This window comes from Medicago truncatula, chromosome 6 (assembly GCF_003473485.1).
Source record: "Medicago truncatula cultivar Jemalong A17 chromosome 6, MtrunA17r5.0-ANR, whole genome shotgun sequence".
Lineage (NCBI taxonomy): Eukaryota > Viridiplantae > Streptophyta > Magnoliopsida > Fabales > Fabaceae > Medicago > Medicago truncatula.
The window spans coordinates 5,322,045-5,341,716 of record NC_053047.1 but is presented as its reverse complement, the minus strand read 5'-3'; the positions used below and the strand labels follow the sequence as shown (position 1 = coordinate 5,341,716).

Here is a 19,672-nt window from a genome sequence, read left to right as displayed (position 1 = left end):
ACATTTTTAGTCCTTATAAACGAGGGCATCAGAAGATGTTTAATCTTATCTTCTTTTTGAGCTTTGTGAAGATTGATATTTCTCTTACAACAGTAGCTCCTTGAAGAAAGTTACTCTTGAGGTATCATAGGTAAAAATATATAAAAGAATTACTTACATGAGAATTTTTTTTATTGTTTCTTTCAAATTCAGAGGTTCCTCACTCCTAACATTTATTTACTCAAAGCAGTACTGATATCCTCTATACGTTGCAGAAGCTTGTGGTCAAAAGGAGAAAATAATAATCAGAATACTAAACTATTTAATAGTGTAGACTCCTATTTTAGAACTTTTCAACATCATATTATTGTCACTTCTGTTAGTAACTTCTATTGATACTGCAAAAGATTTTTTATATTAGGAAATTAAATATACAAAACAAATCTTTGAGGAGAAGCCTTGATGAGACCATATCAATTTTTGGTATAACTTCAAATCATACGCACCAAAGAAAATTTGCATTCAAGTTACCATGGATGCACTATGATGTGAGTAACTCTTGTACTGAACCTGCCATAGATTACTCCCTCGTACTCCCTCCGGTCTAAAATGTAGGGAAATTTTTTTTTTGTGGTCTCAGTATAGTAAAAGCAACCTAATAAATGCTACTATTCCAATTTTACCCTATTTCCATGAGTTCAAAAGTCACTTTCATTAATTATTACTAAAACATGACAAGGGCAAAATTGAAAAGTTGTACATTTTTTAACATGACTTCAATGTAATCAATTCATTTTCTTAATTGGTGTGCTTTTTTTTTTCCCTACATTTGAGACCGGAGGGAGTATTAATTAATGGTCGTTCAAATATTGAGGATTACTCTTGCGATATCATGGTAAAAAAGTATATACAACAAATAACATGTGAAAGTGCTTTGATGTTTCTTTCAATAGGCTTGAGATAGAATGTTTAACTTTTGTATGACATAAATTGAGAAAATTAAAACTTCATAAATTCTTTAGTTATGAAATGAAAATATAATATTAAAATGATAAAGTGAATCTAATAGTAAGAAACAAGATCACTCAACAAACTCAGGTGTCTTGGAGACCCCTGGCTACAAGTTGGTAACTACAATTAGAGTTACCTGCCAAAAACTAGATATCAATGGAAGAATTACAACAAAACAGATTATATTTTTAAGACCATCCGGTGTTATGTTATCCGCAGTGGCAATGCACATCAATGACTTTAAGTTATGCTCTTCCACTTGAGGGGCCTTAAAAATTACAGAAGAACCGTCACATTTGAAGCTTAACCAGTTTGGATAACTATCACCTGGGAGAACACAACCACCACGCATACTCTGTGCAAGGACAAAAGGGTCAGAATTTAATCGAACAATGTATTCGTTGGATCAAAAGTGGAACCTAAAAATCAGAGGGTCATCACATTGGACTAAACACAACCACATAAGTGGATTAAAGACATATGTTCAGCCCAAACCTTAAGGCATGGGATATATGGTCCCACCACTTATATGTAGCTCAACTATCAGTCACATTTTTATCCAATATGAGACTTACTTACATTTGACAGACTAACAATATTAACAATTAAATGCACAAAGGAGAATGAGTGAAACCTGTAAGATTTGATCTTTCAGAATATTTGCAATTTGACAATTCATTCCCATTTGAATGAAAAGAGATTTGGAGGGATTTCTTGATACTTGTGTAGATGGTTCCAATTCTTTAGAATTTGCGGCATATAAGGCTTCCAAAATAATTGCAGCATCATGAGAAACTTGAAGTTCCGAGCTACACTTCACCCAAAGACTGCGAATACTTGGAAGGTACTTGGAAATTGATGATAGGTCATGGGAACTACTACGTGGTACATCGAAAGGAACATGAGATGACATGATAGCTGATGTTTGAAAATGGAATGGGAGATTATTTGTTGAGGACATCCAAGACTTAATGATGGATGGAAACACATCACGTGAGAATCCTTCATGGCCGCACAAAGAAATATATACAATACTTTTTGACCTTAAAATTGAAAGGGGAACTCTTGTTATTGCAGTGTTATCTGCAAGCAAAGTAGTTAAAGATTCCATTTGTTCTATGTCCTCTTCCAACTTGGTAATCTTTAAACAACCAGAAAGAATGAGAGTTTTCAGAGATTTCAACTTATAAATGCTTCTTGGGAGGCTACATAGGCTAACACAGTCTTCCAAATTAATCAGAAGAATTTTCTTGAGATCTCCAATGCTAGGAGAAACCTCGGACAACCTCGGACAATCTGCGAGTACTAGCTTTTCAAGATTAGGCAAATTTGAGAAGTCTGGGGTCTGCACCAGGTAATGAGAATGACTAAGGTTTAGGATTTTCAGTATCTCCATCCTCTGCAAGAACATAAATATTATAAAGAGAATTTAGAGAAAAAACATACAAAATAAATGGAAGTTTTTACCATGAAAAGTGAAAATAATGTGAAATGCAAAAAACAGAAATCATAATTAATACCTGGGTCTCTTTCCACACAGATATCATTTTACTGTTTTCTAACTCTATGGAAACTAAATTTCTTTGACAAAAGTTTGAAGGTATGAATGATAAAGGAAATCCTTTCCAACACAGTCATCTTAGTTTTCCTGAAAGATACTTGAAATCTCCATCAAGTTGTACTCCAGCAAGTTGAAGCAATCTTAGTCTTTCCATCTTCTTAAATGTTTTAGTGTTAAAACATTTTGAACTAGTTATTGGTAACTTCAAAGCTAGACCCTCAACAGCTTTTGTTCCCTATGAAATATAATTGACCAAAATGTAAAACAGATGAAAAAACATGTGACTAAACCGACCGTTTGTTAGAAGTCATAAATCACAATAAATCTAAATTATCAATGAGACTAATTAATATTCGAAGTTCTTGTGTTAATCAACAAACTATATTCATGTTAACAACTAACTCATAAATTATTTTTTCTTACTTATGTGATATATATGTGATAAATATTCGAAGCAATGAGGTGCTTACAATTTGTTGAAATAAAACACCAAGGACATCCTCATGAAACCATAACCTGCTACGCTCCTCAGGATCCTTTGGTGATTTTTCACGAATGATTTCTCTTCCCATATCCCTTAACAAATCATGCATTCCAAGTGTATTCTTATCATCGACAGTTACAAGGCTTCTCTCAACAAGGACACTTATTCCGATATCAGCAAAAAGCCCACACCCATTTAATATTTGTGTAACATCGTTTCGGTCCATCCAATAAAGAAACAAGCTATGTCAAGGAATATTTCTTTTTCGCTATCGTCATTTAAACCATCATAGCTTATTTTTAACTTCCGTTGTACTTCATCATTGGGAATTATTTTGATTTTCTCCAATACACACTTCCAATCTGCTACTCCCCTTTCAAACAAAAAAGAACCAAGGACTTCTAGAGCTAGAGGCAATCCCCCAGAGTAGTCAACTATTTCTTTACAAATTTTAAAAAAATCTTCTGTAGGCCTTGGTTGCTTGAATGCATGCCAGCTAAAAAGCTCAATTGATTCACAATCATCCATTGCTTCCAACATGTATACCTGATCAACTCCATTTGCTCTAAGTATACGTTTATCTCTGGTTGTCATGATTATTCTAGTCCCTGAACCAAACCATTTACGACTTCCACACAGAGCATTTAGTTGGTCCAAACTATCCACATGCATGATCAAGTACAAGAAGTACTCTCTTATCACGGAGCATATCCTTTAATGTATTTTTCCCAGACTCGATGTTTGGTATCTTTGTAGTTGTTTTTTTGAAGACATCAAACAGAAGTTGTTCTTGTAAAGACACTTTTCCATCAGTATGCTCCCATGTTTCCCTAATATTTGCAAGGAAAGTCCTACCTCTGAAGTTGCGACAGATTTTGTTGTAAACGGCTTTTGCAATGGTTGTTTTACCGATCCCCCCATACCCCAAATCCCTAGTAGCAGAGAAAAGATGAATATATACACAGGAAGGACCACGCAGACATAAAGTTGTTGTCCAATAGTCACTAAAAATTAAATTGTACAGAATTCAGACACTTTCATATTAAGTTTTAGACAATACAAAATGCTTTTTTTTTTTTTTTTTTTTTTTTTTTTAAAATAAATTAAGCGTGATTGAAGTATTATATACTCATACCATCTTATTTCATTTTTTAAGAAAACATTAGATTATGTCCGTAATTTAAAAAAGAAAATTAAGCCCACCTCACCTAAACACTCTATCCAAACACACCCTAAAAGAAAAAAGAAATATCGAGGAACTTAATGTAAACAAAAGGTCGGAAGCATATGAAAGTCAAGAGAATGCATACATGACTTTTTTTTTTAAAAAACACAATCTTTGTTGGGTTCATAGAGAAGTTGTTAGATCCAAGTCAAAACAAACCAACGTTTGGAAGGTTTGTTCCACAAGGAAAAAAGTTTTTGAGAGTTAGATAAAACACTTAAGCCTTATATCACTATATTCAGCCACACTTATCTATTTACCCCAGTGTGAGTGTGGGTTTGTAAACAGTAAATTGAATATTTAGGTCACATTATTTTCCAAATATACTTATGATGAGACACTATTTGTTGAACTCTTAGAAATCGTGGTTGGAGCCAACACAACCTCACAAAACACATGTACATTCATCTTTTTGTTCGATATAATACTCTCTCTATTTTGCATAATTAACAATTTAGTTATTCGATTCTAAATCCACGAGTTTTTCCCCCTAGTAGGACTTTTTCTACATATAACCAATTTATTTCTTTGCATATTGAAAATTACCTGGAGTTTAGAACTACAAATCCAGCAAAGGCAGCAGCCCCATGAAGAGCCTCTCTCCATTTCAGCGTCTTATCTTTCTTCTTCTTCGAAAGTTTGCTCAAGAGACTTTCAAAAGCTTGTCCAAACTCACCAGTTTGGTGACGTACCTCCAAGGGATCAACATCATAGAACACCGGTAGCACTATCTGTGCTATGGTTCTGTGACACTCATTATCTTCACCAACTCATCAAGACACCATCGTGAATCTGCATAATTTCTTGAAAAAACAATAATAGAAATTTTAGAATGTTCAATTTCTTGCGGTAACAATGTTGAAATATGATCTCCTCTTTGAAGTGAATCTTCATCCATGAAAACTGTAATCCCGGTGTTTCGAAGTGAAGTATAAAGATGTGAAATGAAGGAAGAGCGAGTATCTTCACCTCTAAAACTTAAAAACACTTCATTGTTGTACCTATCAGATCTAATTAGATTGTCAACCAGAGATATTTCTGGCATGGATTTTGTTCTTTTGATAGATTGTTCTGACATGGATGAATATGAAAGTGACGGAATTGTTGGAAGGTAAAACCTTTCTAACAGATCTAAAAATAATGACGAAGAAGAAGAAGCAGCTAGCTATATCAACTTAAAGTCGTCGTCGGTTTATTTATAGTCTTCGGTCAACCTTGAAAATGCCACACTACCAAATTATTGAGCTACTGGTTGTCAAGAAGAACCACACCTTAACCTTATCCCATTGTGAGAGCAACTACCAATCAAGTCCCTTCCTATACAAATTGAGTACAAGAACCATACCATCAACTCATTAATAATAAATAAACATTATAGAAAATATCCCCCTAACCCGTTTCCTTTTCATCATATTAGTTTCAAATGTTTAAAATAGATTATAATTTATGAGGTATAGGCCTTTCCAAAGAAGACAAAGTCAATGCATATGCTTTCCCCACAATAATACAAACATAAAAAAATCTATAATGTATAACATACACTCTTATTGTTGGATTTAAATAAAAGATTCCTTCTTTATGCCAATATAGATTATTGTTAATAAGAATTCAACTCAAATCTCACAAATGATCTGATTAAAAATTTAGTAGCTGATATAAGAATCTCGTTAGTGGATAATATATGCATATAAAAAAGATTTCCCGGACTCAACTCACTTAGATTTTTAATGATGTATATAAAAAAGATTTCTTCATTATTTTATCAATATTTTATTACAAATACAATACAACTTATTGGTGCTATTCAAGTGAACAACCAAAAGTCTTTTTTCTTGGTGAGAAGAAAAAGTTGAGTTCCAAAGAAGGAAATGATGAACAAGGGTGTTTCACTATTGTTCCATATCTTATTGATCCAATTACATCTAAGCAAAACAACTTCATTGAAGATAAAGGGTTGTACCTCAGAGGATTGTCTCATCAACAATGATTTGGAATCGGAAGAATTTTCTATGCATTCTCATGCAGCAAGAATGCTTTTGGATTTGAGTCAAACACAAACTGGTAGAACTGGTAACAACAATGGTGTTGCTGTTTAGTGTCCAATAGTTCAAGGCTATCGTACTTGCTTGCCTTCTCAAAATGGAGGTGGACCTAACAATAGGTGTGGTACTTACAATAGAGTTTGCTAAGAAAATTATATCTTGATTTCCTTTTCATTAATTCAAGATATTGGTGTTAAGAATCATGGAATCATAGGGAGAAAAGTCATAGATGTAAGCAAGATAGCAAGCATAAGAGTACTCATGTGGGAGATACTCATAGAAACTCATTGTAGAAATGAATAGATTGATAAAAGATATTGAATGAGTACAATAGTGTTCCTATATATAAGAGATTAGTTTGAGTAACTAACTCTAACTAACTTCTAACCAAACTACTAACTCTAGTTTACTTATCAACTAACTATAGTTGATTACAATTACTCTAGTCTAACTACCTTAACTAACTACACATGACTTCCAACTACTTTAACAGCCTCCCTCAAACTCAAAATGGGGAAATTCACCAATTTGAGTTTGGAATACAATGAAAGTACAATTGGAATTTATATAGTATAAAGACTAAAGGGAAACAGGGGTGTAAGCTAGTAAAAGACACGAAATAACAGTGAAAAAACAGCAAATCCCATATTGAAGCCTAATGATGTTGAGGAATCCCATGCCTAAATGAAAATTTTGCCTTTGTTGGGAAACTAATGGCAGCACCACCCATTCATCTTCTGCTTTGTAAATTCTGGAACACACCTCACTAAGCAATGAAATAACTATCTGCAAAACACGCTTCTGAACAGCTTATACAAACGTGGTTTTGCAAAACGCGTGTTTCCAATAAGCGCTTTTCCAAATCAACATTTCTAAGATGCAGTTTTGCAAGGACTTTGAGACTAACTTGTAGCAAATGCGATTCTGATAAAAAAGTTCTGCAAATGCGATCTTCCTCTGAGAATTGGAACAAGACTTTCTTTCCCAAACGCGCGTCTCCAAAAGTATTCTTGTGTAATCGCGATTCTGTCAAGTGATTCTGCAACTGCAAATATGAAAACATACAGAAAGCACAGTTCCATCCAAAATTGCTTGTCGCTACCAAACACGATTCAAACGTAATCATGCAAACCCAAACGCACTTCTGTAAATGTAAAGAGAGCCAGAAATTCAGACTGAGACCACAACAAAATCGGCTTCTTCCAAAGACACGCTTCTGGAACAGAATTCGGAAAATGCGAATGAGGAACCTCAGATGATTGGAAAACACGCAACTAAAATGGCTTTTGTTTCTTGGCATAGCTGTGACTTTAGAAAGTTTGAGAATTAAGGTAGGATTTTGGTTTGAAAAGAGATTATGAAGAAGGAGTTTCATCTGAATCCGTATATGCCTCCCTCGATTCCAAGGTATCCACCATAAACGCGAACATGTGTGAAGAAGTACTTTGAGAACAACACATACCATAATCAAGGAAAACGCACCGCCGGGATCGAATACGAAATCAGAACAGCATAAGCTTGCTGCAGAAAAATCTGAAAGAAAAGTTACCATGGCGTTGGTTGTGCACGCATTCGTCTTCTCAGACAATTGCATCACCATTGCAGCAAGTTGCACTCTTCTCTTGATTTTCTTACGATGCAAGAATTGATCAATGTTGTTTCCATGTTGATATACGATTGAAGAAGATGAACCTTGAAATTCCACATTCGAGCTTTGTTGTTCAGCCACTGTAACAGACTCAGAAACCAAAAGAAAACAATCAATTTCACCAATCTTGAACAATTTTCCTTCAATTAAAGGTGTAATCATCGTGATCGGAGACACTGGAATAGCATCGGAAGCTTGACCGAAACTACCAAAGATGATGTTAGAATCTGGAACTGTGACGAAATCAGAAGAAACAAATTCTGCTGAAGAAGCTTCATCGGGATCTTCATCAGAAACTGCAATTGCAGCGGAATCTTCAACTGAAACTGCATCCTCATCAAAATCATCAACGGAAGCGTCATCTTCATCTTCCTCCCTAGGGTATCGCTCTGATACCATGTTAAGAATCATGGAATCATAGGGAGAAAAGTCATAGATGTAAGCAAGATAGCAAGCATAAGAGTACTCATGTGGGAGATACTCATAGAAACTCATTGTAGAAATGAATAGATTGATAAAAGATATTGAATGAGTACAATAGTGTTCCTATATATAAGAGATTAGTTTGAGTAACTAACTCTAACTAACTTCTAACCAAACTACTAACTCTAGTTTACTTATCAACTAACTATAGTTGATTACAATTACTCTAGTCTAACTACCTTAACTAACTACATATAACTTCCAACTATTTTAACAATTGGAATAATATTGGACACGTTTCCATTTGTGTTTATATATATGTGATTGTGTAATCAAATTTTAATGTGAAAATGTAATTGTTATTGGTTATTTAAAGTTTTATATTAATTATTATCTGAATTTTTGTTGATGTGAATAATTCCATGTGAGATGGAAAAGATTGTGAGTAATTAAACTCTTTTTGTTAATTGGATTAGTATATGCTACAACACATGTTTCTATGGTTTGAATGAATATCTCTTATGTTTGTTTTTCATACATATTTGAATAATTTTTGCATATTATGTTTTTTTTCTTTTCGAAATTAAATCATATCTATCCATCTGGATTTTCTAATTGATCTAGTTCTGTAAATATTGAGAATAAAAAATGGAACTTTTGTTGAACAACTAGAATTCAGACCAGTATCTAAAAAGTGGTTTCATACTTCATATTAAGTTTTAATTTTTGAATAAATGGGATGTCTGGGGTTCAATTCCCGACCCCTACATGTATTCTACAATGTCCCTACCAACAGAGTTAAGCTTATGGGGATACTTTCATACATGTTTTTATTTATTTTTTATTCTATTTTACTGTCTCAAGATATAAATTGTAGACTGACTTCAACTTCCAACCTCTGTTTTGATTTGATCTCTTAAATCTTAATAATGTTTTCCTCAGCGATTAATAAAAATGTAGACTAAATTAAAATTAAAATGAGACTACTGTAAGGATGATATACTTTATATCGCTTTTAAAAAAATCAATCACATGATCTGCATCTAAGAAACAAGCAACCTTCCTATAACCAAAATCCCAACATAATTGGAACCCATGAAAGAGGGTCAAAATCTTGGCGTGAATAATAGACGAGTCGCCATTACAACAATAATAACCATGCAGAAAGTCACCATGATGATACCGAATGAGACCTCCAAGCCCCTAACACTTGAAAAGACACTACCATCCACCAATTCAAACATACCCCTCGTTAAAAAAAGGAGCAAACAGGTTTTATTGTTAGGAGTCAAATGTTAACCTTTGAGACAAAGGCCATGGTGAATGAACTCGTTGAATCCAATACTACACAAAATGGAAAAGAGATTTAGTCTTTACCTGTTTCAACTGCTATGTAGCTCAAATAGAAACAACTTTATCCATTCTTCTACCTGAGTTTAAATGCCCACATCCAAAAAAATCACAAGTTTTGTACTACTTGAATCTCACAAATAAGATGGCTTGTTCTACAAGCAAGACCATTTATACAAATATTCCTTTACCAGACAGTGCTCTTTGACATTTTAGGCTTGGCCACCTTTCTTTTTCTAGAATGAATTTGTTGCAATCCAGTTTCCCTTTTGTTCATGTTGATTCTAAGGCAACCTATGATGTATGCCATTATGCTAAACATAGGAAACTTTCATTTCCTGACAGTTATAATAAGGCTCAAAGCCCTTTGATCTAATACACTTTGATATTTGGGGCCCCATTTCTGTTCCTTCTATTCATAATCATTCTTATTTTTTGACTGCCGTAGATGATTATAGCAGATATACTTGGTTAACTCTAATGAAAAATAAGACTGAAACCAGACAACATGTCATTGATTTCATAAATCTCATTGAAAACCAATTTAATTGTAATGTGAAAATTGTCAGAAGTGATAATGGTCCTGAATTCACCATTTCTCAATTTTATGCATCAAAAGGCAATTTACATCAAACTAGTTGTGTTGAAACACCTCAACAAAATGTTAGAATTGAGAGAAAACACCAACACATTTTAAACTTTACTAGAACTTTACTCTTTCAATCTCATTTGCCTAAGAATTTTTGGTCTTATGCTGCAGTTCATGCAGTTTCTATCATGAATAGAGTGCCTAGTTCTGTTTTACAAAATCTTTCACCATATTTTTTATTGCATAAAACACAACCTGATTTACACTAACTCAGGTTTTTGGTTCATTAGCATATGCTTCTACTTTACAGGCTCATAGAAGTAAACTTGCTTCTAGAGCAAGAAAATGCATTTTTCATGGTTACAAAAGTGGGATGAAAGGAGTTGTTCTCTTAGACATACGTTCAAAACAAATTTCTGTTTATATAAATGTTACTCATCATGAATGCATTTTACCTTATCAGTCAAATTCTTTAAACATTTCATGGAACTATCACACAAATATAAGTCAAGAGTCAATCCATGACAGCGTTTATAATATTTCCCCTCTTCCTACTACTGAAAGTGTTTCTGATATTTCTCCTCTTCCTACTGATTCTCTTCATAACACTCCCATTGACATATCCACATCATTTGCTACTTTACCTACATTTCATAAATCCACTAGAATCAGGTCTACACCAGCTTATTTGAAAAGACTATGTATGCAATTCATCTACTCAGTCACCACCAGCTGTCAACTCAGGTGTTTCTTACCCTATAGCACCATTTCATTCTTTTCATCATTTGTCACCTACACATAAAGCTTTCTCTATCTCTGTCACACAAAGTACTGAGCCAAAAACCTATAAGTAAGCATGTCAGTCTGAGCATTGGTTAACTGCAATGAATTTGAATTAGAGGCTTTAGCTAAGAATGGCACTTGGTGTATTGTTGAAGCACCACCAAATGTCAAACCCATTGGTTGGAAATGGGTGCATAGAATCAAGTACAAGGCTGATGGTTCTATTGAAAGATACAAAGCAAGATAAGTGGCTAAGGGTTATAATCAAATAGAAGGTCTTGATTTTTTTGATACATTCTCACATGTAGCCAAACTAACTACAGTGAGAACCCTTCTTGCTATTCCATCTATTCATAACTGGCACCTGCACCAACTATATGTGAATAATGCTTTTCTTCATGGTGTTATAAGAGACTGTCTACATGACAATTCCAGAAGGTGTTCCCAATTCACTTGACATGGTTTGTAAATTGAAGAAAAGTCTTTATGGTTTGAAACAAGCTACCAGAAAGTGGTATGATAAACTGACAACATTACTTTTAGCTGAAGGTTACTGTCAAACCACTGTTGATTATTCTTTGTTTACTCTTCAGCAAGGAAGTGATTTCACAGCACTTTTGGTGTATGTGGATGATATTATTTTGGCTGACACATCTCTCCCTGAATTTCATAGAATTAAGTGTATCCTTGATAATCAGTTTAAAATCAAAGACTTAGGGATTCTAAAATATTTTTTGGGATTAAAGGTTGCTCATTCTAAAGAAGGAGTCTCTATTTCACAGAGAAAATATTGTCTTGATTTGCTTGAATCCTCAGGTCTTCTAGGTGCCAAACCTACTTCTACACCTCTAGATACTTCATTAAAGTTGCACCTAGACACTAGTAAGCCATTTACAAATGTGTCTTGTTACAGGAGGCTCATTGGAAGGTTGACGTATTTAAACACTACAAGACCTGACATTTCACTAGCCACTCAACAGTTGAGTCAGTTTCTCAATGCTCCTACTACTAGTCACTACAAAGCTGCATGTAGAATCCTAAGATATCTCAAAAATGCTCCTAGTCTTGGTCTTCTGTTCCCTAGAAAATCAGAAGCGCAAATCTTAGGTTATGTTGATGCAGATTGGGCAGGTTGTGCGGATACAAGGTCAACTACTGGATTTTGTTTCTTTCTGGGTTCTTGACTCATATCTTGGAAAGCACAGAAGCAACCAACAATTTCAAGGTCTTCTTCAGAAGCTAAATATAAGGCTCTATCTGTTGCAACATGTGAGCTTCAATGGATATTGTACTTGCTAAAAGACCTCAACATCAAGATTGTTAAATAACCAGTACTTTATTGTGATAGTCATAGTGCTATTCACATAGCATCCAATCCAGTTTTTCATGAAAGAACAAAACACCTTGAAATTGATTGCCATTTGGTCAGAGAAAAGTTACAAAAAGGTGTACTCAAGCTTCTACCTATTTCAACTAATGAGCAATTGGCAGACTTCTTAACCAAAGCTCTTCCACCTCCTAAATTCAGTTCAATCATATGCAAGCTGGGAGTGATCAACATATATCATGGTCCAGCTTGTGGGAGGCTGTTGAAAGATAATATAAAAGAGATAGAGACACAACTACTCAATATAGAAGAAGAAGAAGAAACAAGTAGAGTTTCAGTAACTTGCAGCACAAGTTACTAATTTGCATAGTTTCTTAGAGTTGTTATAGCTTGTAACTAACTTGATTAGTTGTCAAATAGTTAGTTACTATATAGTATAGATGAGTACACAATATCTTATCTTGTTCCCTCATGTAACAAACTCTATATAAGCTGTACTTCCTTATATTACAAGTTAATAAAAATCTCATTCCCTTTTTCACATTTTTCTCTCTTTCTTTCTCTCTTTACATCAAAGTTCATCTTCTCAACACTCCTCATCAGTAGAGAATCTCTTGACATGATACAACTCCATTGTTTTGGAAACTGGTTCATCGTATACGAGATAAATTGTTGTCTTCTTCACAATGAAATCATTCTCGAGAACAAAATGGATCTCCACTTTGTTACCAGGTTCTAGACTTGATACTACCCTCTGCCCCTCTTCATCTTCAAAGGAGACTAATGCTTCACTCTTATAAAGCTGAATGGTGGCCTTTGTGTAATTTTTCAATAACATGTTTTTAAGGCCACTAGATGTTACATTATCCGGAGTTGAAGTACAGACATTGCACATAATTGTCTTCAAGTTACGCCCTTCCACTTGAGGAACTTCAAATTTCACAGAAGAACCTTCAGAACTATAGGTTAACCAATTTGGATAACTATCATTGGGGAGGAAACAACCACCACTCCCGTTGCCATCCATATTCTGCTGGAAAAGTAAAGATAGGCTCAAAATTTAATTGTAAAGTATCAACAATTTAAGATATAATTTTCCTTATAAGGTAATTAATCATATTTTGTTGTTACAAATAAATATTTTCATTGACTCGTAAAACATACAATCAGTCCCACTTAAAAACTCCATACCATCCAAAATAGTGAGGGAAGATAATGATACTGACATAGGTTACCAATCTAAAATGTGCTATTTGAAGACTGTAAGTTTGTAACAGTTTTTGCGTAAGAAGTCTTGTGAGTATATAACTGGCATGGAAGATGCATACTCATGTTCTTCTTATGAGTAAGAAGTCTCAGTTGTTAACTTGAAAAACAATTGGTAAAACTATTAATTAGCCAGTTTCAAATTGATAAATATTTTATTATCTTCAATAAGAGTGTCTTATTGGCATTATACTATGAGACTAGTATCAGAGATGTACGCTTCAATAAGAGTGTATTATCTTCATATTTTTTTCAATGTACGCTCTATAGCCTCATCCGAACAAGTATCAGTTAACAGCGGCACTTCTTGTGTATCTGTTGAGGTTTAATAAAAAAAAATTGCTTAAAAAAACAAGCATTGCAATTATAGATATCAATTATGTAAAAGTATGCAAAATAGGATGTGTCCAGTAAGCTGTCAATGTTTGATAGCAAAAAGTGTGAGAATTTGGAAGACATTTAAAAAAAATGTTAAGGATTTCATTATTATTAATTTTTAAGTATTTTACACCTATGGTCAAGTAAAGTATTTTATACCTATAGCAAATAATCATATACACTTACAAGTATTGGTAGAGACTTATACACTAAGGAGTTCAAATCTATGAGGGGATACACACACACAAACAAGGGGGAGAGAGAGTATGTCAAACCTGTAAAATTATCTCTTTCAGAATATTAGTTATTCGGCAATTCATTCCAATTTGAATTAAAAGAGACGTTGAGGAATGTTTTGATACTTGTGATGTAGAAGTAGTCTTATTTGATACTTGTGATGTAATTGCAGTTGGTTCCATCTCCTTATAATCTATCGCATATAAGACATCCAAAATTGTTGCTGCATCATGAGAAAGTTGAAGTTCCGAGCTACATTCCACCCAAAGACTTCGAAGAATTGGAAGGTACTTGAAAATTGATGATAGTTCATGGGAACTACTATGTGGTACATCTAAAGGAACAAGAGATGACATCATATTACATGTTTGAAATAGGGGTGGGAGATAATTTGTTGGTGACATCCAAGACCAAATGATAGATGGAAAAACATCATGTGAAAATCCTACATGGCCACACAATGAAATGTATCCAATGCTTTTTGACCGTACTACTGAAAAGGGTACCCTTTTTATTGCAGTGTTATTTGCAAGCAGAGTGGTTAATGATTCCATCTGTTCTATATCCTCTTCCAACTTCTCAATCATTACACACCCTGAAAGAATAAGAGTCTTTAGAGATTTCAACTTATAAATGCTTCTTGGAAGGTTACGAAGGCTAACACAATCTTCAAAATCTATTAGAAGAATTTCGCCGAGATTCCCAATGCTAGGAGAAACCTCAGACAGCATTGAACAATCTTTGAGTACTAACTTTTCAAGCTTAGGCAAGTATGAAAAGTCTGGGGTGTGCGTCAGACAATGAGAATGACTAAGATTTAGAATTTTTAGCTTTTCCATCATCTGCAAGAACAAACAAGTCAAAGGGAAACTTAAGGAAGACGCTTTGAAAAAAAAACTGGAAGCAATAACAATGTCTCACTAACCATAAGAGTGCAAAGTAAAATATTTAAAATAATACAATAGCATTTCCTTAACACCAATATTAGTGTAAAATTTTGAAACAAGGCTAAATTTCTGTATATAATGTTGCAGAAATTATAAAAAGCCATGTCTGAGCATTTTCCGAGAGATAGAATGTTTTAAATGTAAAGCTTCTTTAATGAGTGAATCAATGTGACAACCATCTTCTTTCCCTCCATTTTAGTTTTTACTGTATCAAAGTTTATGCACTTGAAAGAGAATCAAATTTAAAACCATCTCCTAATTCCTTAAGTTTTTTTTTTTTTGTTTTTGAAAAACAAACAATTTTTTACTTCAAAATTTAGACAAACTAATGTTCCATAACAAAAACAACATGCTTCACAACTTGAATATTTGGAATAGTTTCACTTAAGTACTTATACAATTTGAAAGGCTGGCAAAAATAAAATGCAAAAATGTTTAAAAGTACGATGTAATAAAATAGCATTACAATTTGAAAATTGAAAACAACTCATGAAATGCAAGAAAACAAAACAAAACCCATACCTGGGCCTCTTTCCATAATAGTTTGACATGGCTATTCTCTAACTCGATGGAAACTAAATTTTCTCTACACAAATTTGTTGGTATATGTGCTAAACAAAATCCATTCCAAGACAGCCATCTCAGATTTCTGGAAAGATATTCAAAATCTCCATCAAGTTTTACCCCAGCAAGTTGGAGCAATCTGAGTTTGTTCATCTTCTTGAATGCTTTAGTGCTAAAACGTTTTTCATTAGCTCTTGGCAACTTCAACGCCAGCCCCTTAATAGCTTTTGTTCCCTTTGAAAGAAAAAAAAATACAGAGCTTAAAGATACAAGGCAGATAAACTTGTATCAAAGCCAATCATTTGTTACAGTTTGATCTTGTGAAAAAATTCATTACCAGACTAACTTCTCAAAGTTCTTGTGAAAATCAACAAATAAAGCATATGAAGATCTTACAGTTTGATCTGATAATACATGAAGCACATCCTCATGAAACCACAACCTGCAACGCTCCTCGAGCTCTTCTGGTGATTTCCCACGAATGATTTCTCTTCCCATATCTCGCAACAAATCATGCATTCCAAGTTTGTTCTTATCATCAACAGTGACAAGACTTCGCTCAACAAGGATACTTATTCCAATTTCAGCAAAAAGTCCACATCCATCTAATATAAGTGTAACATCATTTCGGTCCTTCCCAATAAAGAAACAAGCTACATCAAGGAATATTTCTTTCTCATAATCATCATTTAAAGCATCATAGCTTATTCTTAACTTCTTCTGTACTTGATTATTAGGAATTCTTTTGAGTTTGTCCAATGCACTTTTCCATTCTGTTATCCCTCTGTCAAACAAATATGACCCAATAACTTCCAAAGCTAGTGGCAATCCCCCAGAATACTCCACTACATTTCTAGAAATTTTAGCAAAATCTTTCGCAGGACTCGCTTGCTTAAATGCATGCCAACTGAATAGCTCAATTGATTCACTTTCATCCATGTGTTTCATTTTGAATACTTTATTAACCCTATTCCCACTAAGTATATGTCTGTCTCTTGTGGTGATGATTATTCTGCTTCCCGAACCAAACCACTTACGACTTCCACACAAAGCATTTAGTTGGTCCAATGTATTAACGTCATCGAGTAATATTAATACTCTTTTATGGCAGAGTCTATCCTTTAATATGATTTTTCCGCATTCAATGCTTTGAATTTTGGTTGCCATATCTTTGCAGATATCAAAGAGAAGTTGTTCTTGTAAATTCACTTTTCCAGCATTTTCCTCCCAAACTTCCCTAATATTTGCAAGGAAGCTTCTACCTTCAAAATTGCGGCCAATTTTATTGTAAATAGCTTTGGCAATGGTTGTTTTACCAACTCCCCCCATACCCCACATCCCCAGTAGAAGAACATCATTTGATTGTTGGATATCTTGCTCCATTAGTTGAATCATACCTTGCACTCGAGATTCAACTCCCACTGGATTATCAGCAATAAACAATTCTGTCTTGTCAAGCTTACGCGTAACATTTTCAACAATATCCTGGATAGCCTTACTTTCATTCCTACAAAAAATAAATCAAAGAAAAGGTACATAAATACATACCTATGTTTTTTGGGTTTTCTACGGATTCACTCCCTCAAGGTAATCAATCTTGTTTGTGACACTGTCCACCGTTGAATGTGGATACGTATCTAGTTAGAATTTGAGCCTTGGTTAATCACGTCGTGAGACACTTTTACACAGTCATGTAATCATTTTTAGAAAGTGATCTTCACTGGTCCACCGTTATTCTTGTTAACCTGAGTTTTAAATCGGATTACAAATGCGTGCTTACATGTGTTTGTTTGAGTTTTAATTAAACAACCAAATATTTAAGTGCTCAACGAGCTTTGATACCTGTTACATTGGTTTGTCTCCAAATCCAACTTATCTAAACTTTTTTCTAAAAAAAATAAAGGCTTAATTAATGATTTGGTCCTTAAGTTATTTGTTGGTTACATTTTGGTTCCATAAGTTATTAACGTTACAATTTGGTCCCTTAAGTTAGTATTTGTTAGCCAAATAAATCCTCACCGTTAGTCTTTTGCCAAAACGTTAAATAGGCACATGTGAACGGTGACGTGACAACTTGCAATGTGTATCCACCTTAGACATTGGGTTAACGGTTTTGACGGTGGAGATTTATTTGGTTGACAGAAGATGACTTAAAGAGACCAAATTGTAATGTTAATAACTTATGAGACTAAAATGTAACCATGTAACCAACAAATAACTTAAGGGACCATATCAGTAATTAAGCCAAAAATAAACAACCAAATATTCAATGAGTGAATCACAAAAATCAGCTCATTTACACTGCTATATTGATCCCTACTTCTTAGCAAACCAATAATATTCAGTCCCTACACTACAAAAATATAATAAGAAGTCCTTAAACCAGCTTCTTCACAAAAAAAAATGTCCTTAAACCATATGAATTTAGTCCTAAAGTTAAATTATATGAAAATTTATTTAATTTAGTCTTTGAAATTTTAATAACTGGGATTGAATTGACACATTTTATATACTTGACTCTTGAGGGACTATTTATTATATTTGCATAGTTTAGATGCTAAATTGGAGATAATATTATAGTATAGAGACTAATTTAATAGTTTATTCCAAGTGGAGATATGTTAGATCGAGTTAGGTTTTGCAAGACCTAAATCTGGCCTGCAATGGCATGTACTTATTTTTAAGTATGCCGGTCTGATAGACATAAGGTTTATTTTTAAGTATGCCTGCAATGAACTGTTCTATTACAGTTCTTCCCGTGATATCTAGACTTTTATTTACCTAAATAGACTTCAAAAAAAGCACAAGACCTCTTTATTTCTGAAAAAAATTACCTGGAGTTTGGGACAACGAACCCAGCAAGGCCAGCTGCCTGACGAAGCGCTGTTCTCAACTTCATCTCCAAGTTGAATTCTATCAACTCAGGTTCTTCCTTCTCTATCCTCCTATTCAAAAGAATTTGAAATGCTTTTCCGAATTCACCGGTTTGATGACGGACTTCCGATGGATCTACATTGAAGAACACTGGAAGAACAATTTGTCCAATGGTTTTCTGACACTCCATTATCCTCAACAACTCATCAAGACACCATCGCGATTGGGCGTAATTTTTTGAAAAAACGATGATAGAAATTCGAGTCTGTTCAATTGCTCGCAAGAGTGATGTTGAAATGTGATCTCCTCTTTGAAGCGAATCGTCGTCCCTGAAAACACGAAATCCGGCGTTTTGAAGAGAAGCATAGAGATGCGAAGTGAAAGATGCACGCGTCTCCTTTCCACTAAAACTTAGGAACACATCATGCATCCATGTGTCGTTTCGAAGAGATGCATAGTATTTGAAGCGAGCAAGTGCACTAAATACTATTCTAACTTTTCTCCAATTAGAAATTGCTTTCGCAGATTGTCGAAAATTATTGGTGGAAGACATGAATGGATGGAATGAAGTGAAGTGAATGAAGTGTGTGGATGAATGAAGTGTGTGAATTCAATTCAACAAAGAAAGAAAGAAAGAAACCGAAGGGAGCAGGAAAATCAAGATAACGTAACTTTCTCAACCGAGTCACCAAGTTCACTCGTTTGTATCGTCAACTTTGGCATTCAGCTTCAAAACAAGAAAAAGATAAGTATTTTTTATCGTCAATTGGGTATAAAAACTTTTATGCCTATAAGAACTTTTATAAACGTTTTGCTGTCTCTATTTATAAGACAATTTTCAAAGTTTAATTAAGATGCATTAATTAATTGTTTAAAAAATACCACTAACTAAATGAGGGCAGGGCCGTCCTATGATGAATCTGGAGCCATGAATACTATTTAAAAGACAACATTAATATACCCGCGCCTCACATATGTTATCGT

The 19,672-nt window shown here is 34.1% G+C and overlaps 1 protein-coding gene and 1 pseudogene across 2 annotated transcripts; both read right to left on the bottom strand.

Moving 5' to 3' along the window:
- Window positions 1–1,022: 1,022 nt before the first annotated feature.
- Window positions 1,023–5,690, bottom strand: LOC25495399 (disease resistance protein RUN1-like; annotated as a pseudogene).
- Window positions 5,691–12,808: 7,118 nt separating this feature from the next.
- On the bottom strand, window positions 12,809–19,424 carry LOC25495396 (disease resistance protein RPV1). 2 transcript variants are annotated; one of them, XM_013595617.3, is made up of 5 exons: window positions 18,649–19,424; window positions 16,211–17,321; window positions 15,773–16,048; window positions 14,342–15,145; window positions 12,809–13,455 (listed from the first exon to the last, which is right to left on the bottom strand). In XM_013595617.3, exons 1-5 carry the CDS (start codon window positions 19,239–19,241, stop codon window positions 13,009–13,011), a joined length of 3,231 nt encoding a protein of 1,076 aa, XP_013451071.1. In that variant the 5' UTR covers window positions 19,242–19,424; the 3' UTR covers window positions 12,809–13,008. The 2 variants fall into 2 exon arrangements, with proteins under 2 accessions (XP_013451071.1, XP_024641389.1); XM_024785621.2 differs by having other exon boundaries at window positions 12,809–13,452.
- Window positions 19,425–19,672: the final 248 nt, after the last annotated feature.

Coding starts and splice junctions, on each gene's coding strand:
- LOC25495396 (XM_013595617.3), bottom strand. CDS start 19,241: ATGTCTTCCACCAATAATTTTCGACAATCTGCGAAAGCAATTTCTAAT. Junction 17,322..18,648: donor TTCGTTGTCCCAAACTCCAG/GTAATTTTTTTC, acceptor TATTTTTTGTAG/GAATGAAAGTAAGGCTATCC. Junction 15,146..15,772: donor TATTATGGAAAGAGGCCCAG/GTATGGGTTTTG, acceptor TTGTTCTTGCAG/ATGATGGAAAAGCTAAAAAT.